Source organism: Phascolarctos cinereus, unplaced genomic scaffold (genome assembly GCF_003287225.1).
Source record: "Phascolarctos cinereus isolate Bilbo 61053 unplaced genomic scaffold, phaCin_HiC Scaffold_9;HRSCAF=440, whole genome shotgun sequence".
NCBI lineage: Eukaryota > Metazoa > Chordata > Mammalia > Diprotodontia > Phascolarctidae > Phascolarctos > Phascolarctos cinereus.
Window position 1 is genome coordinate 210847324 of NW_027556402.1, and position 14753 is coordinate 210862076.

General features: G+C 39.6%; 1 protein-coding gene across 2 annotated transcripts in view; it reads right to left on the minus strand.

The window, feature by feature from the left end:
• PDE3B (phosphodiesterase 3B) overlaps nt 1–14753 on the minus strand; it is a 160402-nt gene that overhangs the window by 46492 nt on the left and 99157 nt on the right. For both annotated transcript variants that reach the window (XM_078148502.1, XM_021005329.2), the window contains exons 5-9: nt 9028–9119; nt 7193–7403; nt 4875–4951; nt 2836–3164; nt 2107–2244 (exon numbers count right to left, since the gene is read on the minus strand). In XM_078148502.1, the coding sequence (XP_078004628.1) occupies nt 2107–2244; nt 2836–3164; nt 4875–4951; nt 7193–7403; nt 9028–9119 (847 nt within the window). The remainder of the gene's footprint in view (nt 1–2106; nt 2245–2835; nt 3165–4874; nt 4952–7192; nt 7404–9027; nt 9120–14753) is intronic.

Below are 14753 nucleotides of genomic sequence, written 5' to 3' on the forward strand. Positions count from 1 at the left end.
ATGAGACTATTGTTGCCTTTTCTGAATTAGAGCTATACTCTACAATCTTAGAAAAATATTTTTACAAGTTAGCAAAAATGTTTTAACACTTAAAAGACTTCTACGTTGTCTTTTGATGAAGCATCACATTGTTATGTCCTTTGACCTAACCAATCCAACATGTTTATTGATGACTTATGGCTGGTGCACACAGATCTTTGTGTCTCAACTTCCTGTAGAGAGTGAAGCTTTAGCAGATCCTAACTTCCTCTTTTCTCCTCTGCCACTCGACATAAGTACAACAGGAAATTAACAATGACTGAACGAAAGAATGACACAGAAGAATCCACACCAGGCATGCTTACAAAATTTTCAGAAGACACAAAGATGGAAGGGATGGCTAATACAGGACAGACAGAATAAAGATTCAGAATGTCTGCAGGAGGCTAAAATTCTGGGCTGAAGCTAATAAGGTAAAATTTAACAACAATGAGTCACTGAATCACAAAATTACAGAATTTTGGAGTTGGAAGGCATTCCAGTGGCCATCAATTCCAACTACCACCCAAAAAGGGATCCTCACTACAACATACCAGACAAGTGGCCACTCTGGCTGAAGAACTTCCAAGAGAAGGGAGCCCACTACTCCCAGCCACAGGCCAGTCTACTTACAGTAGACTGTTTGTTAGGAAGTTTTTTTCCTGACATTAAGCCAAAATTTGCCACCATGTCATCAATGCATTGCAACCAAATACTGCAGCTACTGCTCATCCTCCCTAGACCCCATGAAGTGAATCTTCCTGCAGTGTTATATTTTCCATTACATTTTCAAGAAGCCAATTACAGATGTTAATCAGGATACACTTGTACACTATAACGCCACTCAAAAGCAAAGGAAAGGCCAGGGGGAAGACAGGGTCATGTGCTCACTCCCAGAACAGAGTTGAAAAAAAAAAGTTTTTAACGTTCTCAGCACACTGGAGTAAAAGCAACCATCAAAGGAGACTGTTGTAGCAAAACAGCTCAGGAGCCTCAATGCTCATTCCCTCCCGCTCTCTCCATCTCTCTCTGTTTCTTCTCCCACCTCTCTCTCCCTTGGGGCTTGTCCCTTTACAGGACGCAGCCAGATGTAGTAAAAAAAAGAGTCTAAAACTCAATGAAGGATCTATTATGTTCTAGCTGTGTGAGCCTGAGCAACTTCCCTCCTCTTGCTGGCCCTCTATTTCCCCATCTGAAGTCAAACCCAACATTTAGGGTAAAACAAAAAAAGCCAAAGGCACAAATATAGACGGGGGGGGGGGGGGAGTTGGTTTAACAGTAGCTGATATAGGGCAAAGATCTGGGGACTTAAACTGATTACAAGCTTGGTATAAGACAACAGTTCAATAAAACTACCAGAAAAAAGCTACCACAAACTTGGGCTGCACTGACATAATGTTCAGACAATAGAAAGTTACAGCCCCACCATACTCTGTTGAAAAGATCGTATCTGGAGAACCATGTCTAATTTTTAGTGCATTTTGGGTAGAACATTGATAAACTGGATTAGGCCAGTCAAAGGAGACCAGGAAGCTATGGGAACAACAGTTTAAAAATTAGGGCTGTTTGGCCTGAGGGAAAGTCCATAGGGTGATACAACAGCTTAAAGTGCTGTTATTTATTTCTTTTGAAAAAATGTTTTACTTATACATTTTATTTTTTATAACATAGTCACCTCATCTCCTCACCCTCCAACACACAGAACTCTTCCAATATAGTGACTTTCCCTGACAACATATCAAACTTTAATTCCCCATCCACATGAGGGCTATTATTTAGAAAACAGAGGTGGGCATGCTGCCCTGTCTTACTATAGAGGATGGAACCTGAACCAACAGGCAGAAGTTAGAGGGAAGGCTTATTTCAGCTCAAAAGAATACGTAACTTGACAACCACTCAGTTGTGCAAAGATGGAATGAACTTCCTTGTTGGGTCATTGAAGCTATTTAAATGGAAGCTCTTGATCACCATTCTGATCAAGAGATGTGCAGACTGGATGGGAGTCTGGACCAAGTGACCTCCACAGTCCCTCCCAGCTCGGAGCCCCAGAGCTCTGAATATGCAGTATTTCTTCAGAGAATAACAAACCTGGCTCAGGATCCTTCCTGATCTTCCCCCCATTGTTTCCATGACTTCAAAAATGGGGAAATTCCAGTTGTTCATCTTCGCTATTAGTGCATCATGGTCTTCTCTTAATATCAGTTCTAGTAAGCACTCCTCATCTATCTGTGTGCAAACACACATTTATAAACCTAAGAAAACTTTAGTTTTAGTAAGTGATAAATTCATCTTGACATTACAACCCCAAACAGATGCTACAAATCCTCAATATCATGTTCTCAAATGCCATCCTCACACACACCCCTTATTCTCTCTTCCTATCATTTCTTATTTTGGCAGAATAATATCTTCAAATTACTTTAAATAAATTATCTTTAAAGGCTTCTAAACATTAGGAAATTCAGGTGATACTAGAGAGATAATCTCTCCACTTTAGGAGCCTTTAATTGAAAATAGAGCATTATTTCTATAAATAAAAAAACTTTTCATACTAAAAATCCATTAAATGAATTCTGAAATTCATTATTTTTATTTAAAATTTATCATGTATGTATATTTACATACTATATTTATATCTGTTTTTAGGGTTGTTAGCTAGAAAAAAGGGTTTTTTTCCCTTTTTGTCTCATTGTATTTTGAGCTCTTCACAGGAAAAGTACAAACCAAAAGTGGCTACAGTGAAAGCATCATATTATTTGCACTGGCACACAAATTTTCCAGAATTTAAAAAAGCACTACTCTTTAAAACAATGTTACCTCAGCATTTTCATAATGACACTCTGAGTTTTTATTCTGCTGTGCCCCTAATGGCATCTCTTCTTGATGAACCTCTTCCTTTTCTTTCTCTTCATCTTCCTCCTCCAAGGCCTTCTGGGAGTGGTACCTAACTAGGCCATTAGTTAAGTCCCCTCCTGGTTTATCAGAGGGCTCACACTGGGCCTCTTCGAGGTCCTCTTCTTCTGCTCTTCCTCCCTCCTCTTCCTCCTCCTTCAGTTCTCTGTCCAGTCTCTTGTCTGGCTCCTGTTCTGACTCGTCCCCAGACTCTCTGATTGGCCCTTGTTTAATATTGATGTTTCCCTCTTCAACTTTCAAAGAAACAGATAAAATCAGAAGTAATACATATATTTACTTTAACCTTTGCAGACAATTTGGTAAGAAAAAGACTGCCGTTTTTCTGTTATGTCTCAATTTGGTTATAACTGTTAGTTAGACTACGTTAAGTCATGGACTGTTACCAGAGCGCATTCACAATCGCTTCCCAAGAGAGCCTCAGGTCTCAAAGGAATCTTTCCCACAAATAGCTTAATTTGTACATATGAGAATGAAAAAAATGCCTAGTTTGGGAAGAATGAAAAACATTTAGTCAGTTAGAAATGGTGACATTAATTTTCTAAGCACAGTTCCAAGCACAATGTTATTTAAATTTCATTTATTTAAAAAAAAAAGATTCAAGTCAACACAACAACAGCCAATCCACTGAATTAAAATGTACTTTCTTCTACAAAACTGGCTGACTTGAAATTTCTGGTCTATCTCCTATGAGAAAGAAAAGCTGGACTCTGATCCACTGAGTGGTCTCAATAACTGATAATGACAATTCCATTAAGCGAATCACCATCTTCACGTTGGAGAACATAATTTTTAACATGTAAAAATAAAGTCATCAGACTATGAGGGCGGAATCAGTCAATTTTCAATTATTTAGTATAAAAATTATTTAGATTTGGAATGCCATCTATGATTTTCTTCTCATAAAACAGCCTTCTTCATTGTGACCAGTTTTATGCACAATTCCTTAGCACATACCAACTGAGGGCAAGGGAAAGCAGCCCACATTCCCACTGGGCAAGAGGCAAACCATACTGGAAATACAATTCTGGCTAGGACAATCACATCTGTCCTAGTTCCTCTAACAAGTACTCTATAAAAATTATTTCCTTAAACTCCCATCGCCATTATTATAGAAGCATGAATGCTCATTTTTCTAATCATTTTACACTGTGATAATCATTATAAATAAAATTTCTTTTGAAATACTATTTCATGGCTATAAAATAATTAGAATTTTTAAAAAATTTTCTCTACACCAAAAAGCAAAAATATTCAAAAAATTCGCACTTACATATACTAAAAACACACATAAAGGCCCCAAATTCAATGTAAATAAAATTAATTCAAATATTTATTATTGCTATTATTAATAGTAATAATGTTATCTTGTCTTTGCCCAGATTTTTTACAATCTATAATTCACATTCTCTATGATATTTCCATTCTAAAAATCCTGCAAAGCAAATAAAACATAATTCTGTGTTGCAGAAGGCTAAAGCTAAAATACAAAGAAGTTAAATTATTTGCCTGGAGTTGACAGAAGTTGGCTTAGAGAGTCCAGTTCTCCAGACTCCTCAAGCTCTCACTCCAGGCCTTCTCCTTATCTCACTGAGAATCAGCAATGGAAGGGATTTATTACAGAATGATGATCCATGGGTCTGCTCCAGTCAAGGGTTCTCCCTCTACTAGGTCTGACTTACTAGGCCTGTATGCAGTTTCCTCTCACACATCTAAGGTCCTCATTTGATTACACACTGACTAACAATGACAGGGCCTTGTTCTCTACAATGCTACAGAGGGCTTTCCACTTGCTGATTGCTCAGCAGCAAGAATTTTAAAATTCTAGCATGATATTCATGCCCTTGCAAGACATACTAACAAATCATTTCTTCATTTAATTTTAGACCAACTGAAAAAAAATACAATTAATCACTATTAAGCGTACATATCTTTTGAAATCTCACCTGGTTTTCCACCCTGGTCATCTGTATCATATTCAGATTCATGTATTGAAACATGCTTCAGTACCTCACGTCCACAACTTAAGAAATAAATTAGATAAAGGTACATCATGAGGCTATTTCTCTTATTTTTTTTATCTAAATATTTTTACTTTCCCACCTAAACCCAGTGAAAAATTCACCTACAGCCACAACCTTTTCTTGTAGAGACCATTATAACATGCTTCCCACTCCTGGGAACAGGAAGTGTTTTTGCATTTGGTATTTCATTTGGGGGAAAGGGGGGAAAGGAGGAGAACAAGAATTTATATAGTGTCTACAAAGTACCAGACACTGTGTTAAGTGCCTTTACAAACTTTATCTCATTTGATCCTCACAACAACCCTGGGAGGGTAAATGCCATTATTATCCTCACTTTATAGTTGAGGAAACTGAGGCAGATAGAGGATAACTGACTTGCTCAGGGTCCCACAGCTAGTAACTCTCTTAGGCTGCATTTGAACTCAGGTCTTCTTGACTCAAGGGCCCAGTGCTCTATCTACTGCACCACCTAGCTGCCTCAAACTTCCTCCTGGGAAGGTGGCAGTGTCAGTATTTTATCCACAGAAGGAAACTGAGGCTCGGAGAGAGTCAACTACCTGCCTCGATGCAGAGTTAGCTCCCAACTCAACCAATCTCAGAGCTTTTCATGCACTACACTGCTAGAATTAAAACGGGGTATCAGGAAACTTCTACCATCGTAGCAGTGAATGAGGGACTTGGCCCACGTGAGGCAGGATGGGTACTTTTCAATAAGATTATTCACCACCCATCCACAACTGGAGCGATCACATGCTAATTACAGGCAATTACAGGTCAGGGAGAAGGCCACACTGGACAAGCGGTCCCCGGGTTTGGACCAAACCCAAGGGCCAGTTGTCGGTTTTGCAGGCCCCTTGAACAGCTACAGGGCTTTCCCCAGAGACCTTTTCTCCCATTCTCCAGCTGGTAACTTGCTTCTGCAGATTTACGAGGGAAATCCAGCCCTCAGCCTTTGACATATCAAACAGCCAAAGGAACCGCAGCAGCTGTGGGTCTGACAGAAGTCATGGTTGGCACGACAGGCCAAGCCTAAACCAAAGGACACATGGAATGCAGATCCCTACAGCTTTTAAAAGACATATGAGGAGCTCAGTCTTTTCAAAGAGAGCAACGTGGGAGAAAGAAGCAGCAAACCTGGGCCAGAGGGCCACCACTAGCTGTGCCCCCATGGACGTGGTGTTTAAATCTGCTGAGTCCTGTTCGCGTTAGGAACTGAATTTAAAAAGGAATAACACTACTCAGTCTGCCTCCCTCGCTAGGCTGTAGTGAAGATCAAATACTAAGGTGTATGAGGCATTTTGTAGCTGAAAATAACTGCATACTTCAACTCACATTGTTATTTGTTTGTGCTAGTTATCTCACTCAAAGGAGTTGCACTACCAGGAAAAAACCCAGGAGAAAGCTGATTGAGAAATTAGCTGTAGTGCCCTGTTGTCTCCTATGAGTCACCTCTTACACTCCCCCCTTGAAGGAGGAACCGGAGATGGGAGAGGAAGAAAAAAAGCAGAAGTGGGAATAAAGGTTATTTTACTAGAAGCCTCCATTCAAGGTGCCCAGCTGAGGGAGGGGAATGGCAGTGGTTCATTCCTTTGTTTCAGCAAGTGAAGAGATATGAGGAGCCAAACAATACTGCAAAGGGCCAAGAGGAACCCCTGGAGTGAGCACTACAACCTGCCAGGGGAAGGGCCAGGCACCCCCAGGTTATTCCTGAAAAAGAAGTAACTCTGAACATCCAGGATTTACTAGAAGACCAGACCTGCTCTGACATGCAGAAACTGGATGCCTGTTAAAAGAAAGGGCTTCCCCAGCACTGGGGTCTGGCTAACACAAAGGCAGTCCCAGGGCCTAGCGAGCATCAAGGTGCTCTGATCTAAACCACCAGAGAGGTAGTGAAGGAACTCTGCCTGAGAGATCCCTCCATTCCCCATTCAAAACTTTCCTGCTGTCCTATAATGTTATTATTCACTGATCCTAACTTTTAAATGGAAACATTTCAAAACTGTCCTTTTATTTCATCCCAGAGGTAGGTACTTTCATTAGAAAATGGATAAAGTCTACGTAATATGAATGAGATGATAGAATAAAAACAATCCATAAACAGAACTGTTACCCTGCACACAGGATTACATCTAATTTATTATGGAATTATTATGAGAAAACAGAAAAATGTACATGGGTACAATGACCAAAATGGCATCTGTATCTTCATAATAAAATAAGTAAAAGTTTATGGGGCTTACCTGTTACATATATGGCTACCAGAAGTTCTAAACTGCTGAGGCAAATCTGGAGTACTAAGTGCGTTCCCCAGAGATTTGTGTAAAGTAACACTTGGCTTAGTAAGAAAATCAGCAGTGTCAGAAAATCCTACGGGTGACCGGTTAACTAGGGAACCAGTAAACATTGATTCATGGCTAGGTGAACTCACAGGATTCAGGTTGAGTGAAGCACCTAAAAAAAAAATTAATTGTGAAATTCTTTTCTTTAAAGAAGCTAAAGTATCTACGATACAGACTGCACCTGGCACGTGGGCATTAGACACCAACGTTCTACTTGGAGCTCCCTTGGAACTCCAGCAGAACATGCCACTCTTCTGTTTATCAATGATTGCTGACTGGGTACCCAGAACAGGGAGAGAAGAGGAGGCGGCCTAAAACCTACGTTCCAGGGGGCACACATTGATCTGTTTCATACTGTGGTCTGGGCATTTCACATTTTTCCTAGCACTAGATCAATTATTCACACAGCAAGTACCAAAGCTGAATCCTATTTTTAAGGTCCCATGAGCAGAGACGACAAGTCCTACTCTGATACTATTCATGGCATTATTTTTTTATTCTTCCTCCCCAACAATCTTCAGCATAGCATGAAGCCTCTTTCTTTAACAGTCCAAACCATTTTCCCATCAAGAAAAAGGACTATCGGAAGCAATGACTACAGGGTGGCCTCAACATCTGCACTAAGACTTTGGGACACCCTGTATATTCAGGGCAGGACAATGAATAGTGCTATCACCAGGGAAGTCCCAAGTCCCATTAACTGCCCCAAAAGGAATGTGACACTTGACTTCAACATTTCTGGAATTACAGTTGGATACTTTCAACTTTTATAGTAACAGGGTGGGGCCAGGAAGAGAAGAGCTGGTTGGGGCTCCTAGCTTATGAGACTCTCTAAAGATTCACCCCACTTCCCCCCAGCTCAGCAGTGCTATCTGTTCATTCTAATGTGACAAAAGATACCAAATCTTCAAGCCCATTAATAAAATGAAGCTGCCACATTGATCTGCTGGATGATTATGAACCTGAAAGATGGCCACAGGGAGGGAATGGGAATGCAGAACATCCTAGGCTAGTGTTTTGCATGTCTTAAAGTTTATATAATTAACCTGCAGTATGGAATAAGTAACACAGTAAAGTTCTGAGAAGAGAGATAAAATGGGAAATCTGGAAAACCTTCTAGTTACTCTTAAATTGAGTCTTCTGAATATGGCCTCATTACTTTAGCTTTAGCTTTCTGAATTTCCATAAGATCAGTAAGCTCATAATCCTAACAATACATTACAAAGTAAAATATAAAAGTCTGATGTTTCCATCATTTACAGTATGGCTTCTTTCATTATCCTGGATAATGGAAAGGTTTTGTTTTTGTTTTTTTAAAGAATGCTTCTTTATATTTCAATTCAGAGAAAAATACTCTAAACTGACAAGTTTAGGTATAGGGACCAACCAGGAGAAAATAAGGTTTTTCACTCCCCCAAACTACTTTACTAGAACTTTCTCCCCATAATTACTGTTCCATGGAGTGGGGCAAGAAGAGGATGGTTATTACCTCTCTGGGGAATTCCTCTCACCTTTATTCTTCTCCCAAATGCAGGATACTACCTTACTGGAACTATAATCATGCAACTTAGCAACAAATTTCCCATGACCAAATAAAAAGCAATATAAATTGCTGAGTCACATAGATTTTTAAGCAATGTGATTTGAATACAGGAAAAGAGGGTCTGAAACAATTCCCGAAAATGTTATGTTTTCTAAAGATCCCTATATTTAAATCACAAAGATCAGTTTCTTACCAGATCTCAGAGGACTCCTACAGTCAGTCAAGGTTACTGAAGATGACCTTTGCTTTGGGAATGTAAATACATTTGAATCTGGAGATTCTAGGCTAAAAGGAGAAGAATACAAGGTAAGTACCTGCTCAAGCAGCAATTGGACTCAATGACCTTTCACGCCCCTTGACACTGTGATTCTACTTCTATAATGGTCCCTCTGCTTCCTGCTCACTCTGGGTTTCCCTATGATCTTTTGTGCCCAGAGATTCTGCTTTCCTAGGGACCCAAAGATCTACCAAATGAAACGACAATTAGTTAATGAAGTTAGGATATAGGATCCCCACTCACCTAGACATTAATAGATACCAAATGAAATATATTTATTAACATATGAAATTAAAGTAAAAATTTATATAGCTGAGGGCAGAGGGCAAGTGGATAATCTTAGCATATACTCCATTTCAGGACTTACATAAAATCCATTATCCCACTGATTAATGATTGCCAAGAGGAATTGTCACTATCTGTACTTGCATACTCTGTAATTTTTTCATTTTCAGTAACTAGAAAATAAACTCTCCAGACAGTGGCCATGGAGGATCAAAATCACTGGACTGGAATCAGAATATCTGGATTAGATCTCCAGCTCTACCAATGACCCACTGTGCATCCTGGGAAGTCGAACATTACAGGGAGAGGCCACAGGCTGTCAGGGGCTCCACTAATCCCTGAGTGACCTTAGGAAAACCACTTTACTCTCTGGGAGTCAGTTTTCTCATGTGTAAAATGAGAGTGTTGGAGTAAATGACTCCTAAGAATCCCTCTGTCTCTGTCTTTCTGGCCCTAAGACCTTGCCCAAATTATTTTTCATCTTTGAGCCCCAATTTTATTACCTGTACAAAAGGAGAGGAGGGGGATGAGGTTATCTCTAAGGTCCTCCTACTCTGAACATTTTATGATTCTGTAACTGGTAGAGTATCACTGTTCTTCCTTGAGGATTCTGGAGTGCTTAATCACATACAAGCACATAAGATGACTCCTTTAAAAAATTATATCTTTTGTTTTTACATCACATTCATTTCCACACATGCTGCTTCCTCTCTCCCTACCACATCAAGCCTTCCCTTGGAACAAAGATTTTAAAAAAACCGAACAGTTAAGCAAAGCCAACTGCCACATTCACCTCCTAAGCCAGTACATGTGACATTCCAAACAACGCGGGGGGGGGGCCCACATGCACTTCTCTGCATCTCTTCCCCGGGGCCTGCCGGGTCAGCAGAGGGCCCAGCACTCAATGCAGCGCAGCGTTAGAATCCTGCTCTCCTAGGGAGAGTCACAGTAGGCAGGGTGTTCTTGGTTCTGCTGCTTCACTGTGCATTAATTTAAACACATTCTCCTGATGCTCCAATTCTTCACATTCATTATTTTTATGTCAAATATTTACAATATTCTCCAATCAATGACACCTATTCTGTTTCTTGTCTTCTGCTACCACAGAAAAATGCTGCTAAATTTTCACATATATGGAACATTCCTTTCTCTCTTTAATGTTCTTAAGCTATAGCCCAAGAGTGGGACCAGCAAAATTCTCAGGTACCCTTCCTCCTGCTAAGGTGGTGGCTATGTGATACAGTGGATATAGCACTGGGCCTACAATTGGGAAGACCTGTCTCAGACACTCTCACTAGTTGAGTGATCTTCGACCAATTTCGTAACTTCTATATGCCTCAGTTTCCCCATCTGTAAAATAGGGATAATTATTTTACCTCCCAAAGCTGTTCTGAGGCTCAAATGAAATACTATTTGTAAGGTGCTTAGCACAGTGTCTAGTACACAGTAAGTGCTTAATAAATGCTTGTTACCTTCCCTCCTCTTCATTTACAAAGAGCAAGTGGAGATGGGGTGAAAAAGGACTATTTCCTACCAGAAGAGAGCTGCTGCTTGACTCTTTGCGGGCCAAAAGAATCACCCAATCTGAGCTCTAGGACTCAGGTTCACTTTGAGTATCACATGAAGGGGACTTCAAAAGAAAAATGGCTGAGTGATGGAGACTGGGGAGGGTCTAGAAGTGGCAGAGAGGAACAAGCAGTATCCCTCTTCCTCCTCCTCCTCCTCCTCCTCCTCCTCCTTCCAGTTCAGTGAGTGTGTATGTGAGCTGATGTGGGAAGAGAATAAAAGTATATCCAGTATTAAAGGAGGTGGCTAGGGACGAAATATGTTGTGGGAAGGGAAGTGTCTGTGAGTCAAAGAAGATGGAAAAGAGTATGAGAGGAAGAGGTCTAACATGAAAGATGATTTATTAACAACTGATCAGGAGATCCATAAGGCCACAGTGGGCTAGGTACAGAAAATAGGTAGGAGTGGCAGAGGAGGAAGGGAATTTTCACCCAGGCCACCTCTGATTCTGAGTCACAGGGATTCAGAGAGGAGGAAGAGAAGGTGTGCTAGACATAGAAGAGGTGACTGTCAAACCCCTCCAGCTCAGAACATGGCTTAACTTTTTTCCCCCTAAACAGGAGTAAGAGGCTTGGAGTAAGGGGCTCATGCTGGTTGTAGAGGGTCACAGCTGTGTTTGGGTAAATGACTCTGTCTCATCAGCAAGGGCATCTCTGCCTCCGACCCAGCTCAGATGTTAATTTGATTTTCACCACCTGAATGAAAGGTTCTGTATACCAAAGGTAAAGAAGCAGAGTAGAGTGGAAAGGAAAATCAGACTGAGAATCAAAAGACTTGGCATCTAGCCTTGATCCATTATGTCTCCTTTGCAAAGTCCCCTCTCAGTCTTCATTTTCTCCTATAAAAATCAGAGGGTTGGATTAAAATGATCTCTAAGGCTGCTTCCAGCTATAAAATTATAGGATTCTCTTTATATTCACAAGAAGAAAAATGCTTTGTCAACAAGATTATGGTGATTTCTCTATGACAGATAATCTTGTACAACAAACCTGAGTTTGCATGAATCCTATGCAATATTAACTATAAGAACATTTCTTATTGATGCTGAAAAGGCATCAATAAGATTCAACCCTTGTGTCTATTAAAAACTCTATAAATCATAGGAATAAATGGAACCTTCCTTAATATAGTAAGTAGTATTTATTTAAATCCAAGAGTAAATACTACATATAGCAAAAAAAAAAATGGATGCCTTTCCAATAAGATAAAGCAAGGAAGATTATCATCATCACTGTTGTTTCACAAAATGATACAAATAGTAGCTAGAGCAATAAAACAATAAAAAGAAACTGAGGAAATAAGCATAGGCAAAGTAGAAACGAAACTATCACTTGTATAGATATGATGATGCATTAGAGAAGCCTAGGAGTCAATTAAAATTAATTGAAATAACAACTTCACCAAAGTTACAGTATACAGCAAAGTCCACATAAATCATCAGTATCTCTATGTACGACCAACAAAATCCAGGAGAAAAATTAACCAGAGAAGTTATAAAATATTTGGGAATACATCTACCAAGATTCACCCAGTGACTATATGAATCTAACTATAAAATATTCTTTGCAAAATAAAGACAGAGAACTAAATAATTGGAGAAACATTAATTGTCCATAGGTAGGTTGAGCCAATATAATAAAATGAAATTAACACTTAATTTACTCACTCAGTGCTGTACCAAACTTCCAAAAGAATATTTTATAGAATTAGAAAAAAAATAAAATTCAAAACATCAAGAATCTCAACGGTAGTAATGAAAAAAAAGCAGGAAGGAAAGGGTGGGAGGAAAGTCCTATCAGTACCAACTTTAACCTGTACTACAAAGCAGTAATCATTAAAATGATTCGGTACTGGTTAAAAAAAGAGAGGCTGAGAGGCTGATCAATGGAATAGATTAGGTACAGGTTATACAAAAACAAATAAACAAAGAAGCATAGCGTCTGATAAACACAAAGGCACCAGTTACTGGGGAAGGATTCACTATTTAAGTGCAGTAACATAATGATGTAAGACAGTAATCTGGCAGAAATTAGGTTTATACTAACACCTCAAATCATGCATCAAGATAAGCTCCAAATAGAAACATGACCCAGTCATAAAAGGGCATATCATTAAAAAAAAATGAGAGGAGCAAGGAAGAAATTACCTTTCAGATCTATGAATAGGTAAGGTAAAGAATTCATGACTAAACAAGCAATAGAATCATGGCTAAAATGGACAGTTTTGATTGTATAAAATTAAAAAGATTTTCCCCAAACAGTTCTAAATCTCACACAGGACACACCCTCATTACCTCATACCTGGACAACTGCAAAAGACTGCTGGTCAGTCTCCCTGTGATCAGTCTCTCCCTCCTTTGAGCACAGGTCTGACCATGACACCATACTGCCCCCATTCAGTAAGCTCCAGTGGATCTCTACTATTATCTCCAGGAGCAAATGTAAAGTTCTGTGTCTGACTTTTAAAGCCCTTTATCACCTGGCTCCGTCCTACCTTTTCAGTCTTCTTATATCTTATTCTACCCTTCTCGGTACTCTGCAATCCCGTGGCACTGGCCTGCCTGCTGTCCTCTCCTATGACACACCATCTCCAGACTCCCAACTTTTCCTTCGGCTGTTCCCCGTGCCTGGAAAGCTCTCCCTCCTCATCTCTGCTTTCTGGATTCCTTCGCTTCCTTGAGGTCTCAGCTAAGGTCCCACCTTTTTCAAGATCTCCTTCCCGGTCTTCACTAATCCAAGTGCCTTCCTTCTAAGATTATCTACGATTTACCCTATTTTGTGTGTGTGTGTGTGTGTGTGTGTGTGTGTGTGTGTGTGTGCGCGCGCGCAAGCACGTGCGCATATGGTTTCTGTGTACATAATTGTTTGCACCATGGCTCTTCCATTAGATAGATTATGGGCTTCTTGAGAGTAGGGACTTTTTTTTCCAGCCTTCCTTTGTATCCTCAGCACTTAGCACAGTGCCTGACACACAGTAGGTACATAAAAGTGCTAGCTAACTACAAATGCAGTAAAAATGAACTGGAAAAAAATCTTTGCAACAATTTCCCGATAAAGGTATCATTCCCAAGCTATAAAGTGTATCCCAAAAGTCTTACTGTGGTTTTATGCTAAGACTTTTGAGACATCCTACATTAGAAATGGATTCAAATTTAAAAGAATAAGAAGACCCAATAGAAAAATGGTCAGAGGTTAGGAACAAAACAACAGTTTTCAAAGGAAGATATACAAACTATTAACAAGCATATGGGGGAAAAAAAAGCTTTAAATGTCTAATTAGAATGATTCAAATTAGCCTAATTTGTACTAATCTAACCATAATGAGAGAAATGCAAATTAAAGCAACTTCGAGATTTCACATTACATTATCAGATTGACAACAATGACAAAGGAGGAAAATGACAAATGTTGGAGGGGCTGTAGGAAAACAGGCATGCTAGTGCACAGCAGGTGCAGCTATGAATTGGTCCAGCCGTTCTGGAGAGCCATTTGAAACTTATGCTCAAAGAGTTACCAGACTATGAATATACTCTAACCTAGAAATACCACTGCTAGGCCTACATCCCAATTCAAAGAAAGAGGAAAAGGACCTATACTTACATAAAGATTAATAGCTCTTTTAGTGGTAATCAACAATTGATAAACTCCTACTAGAGAATGGCTAAATGAATTACGCTCAAAATATGAACGTAATGGAATAATATTGTGCCATTAACAAATTATGAAATGGACAATTTCAAAGGAAAGTGGAACAATCTCTAAGAACTGATGCAGAGGGAAGGAGAGGAACTA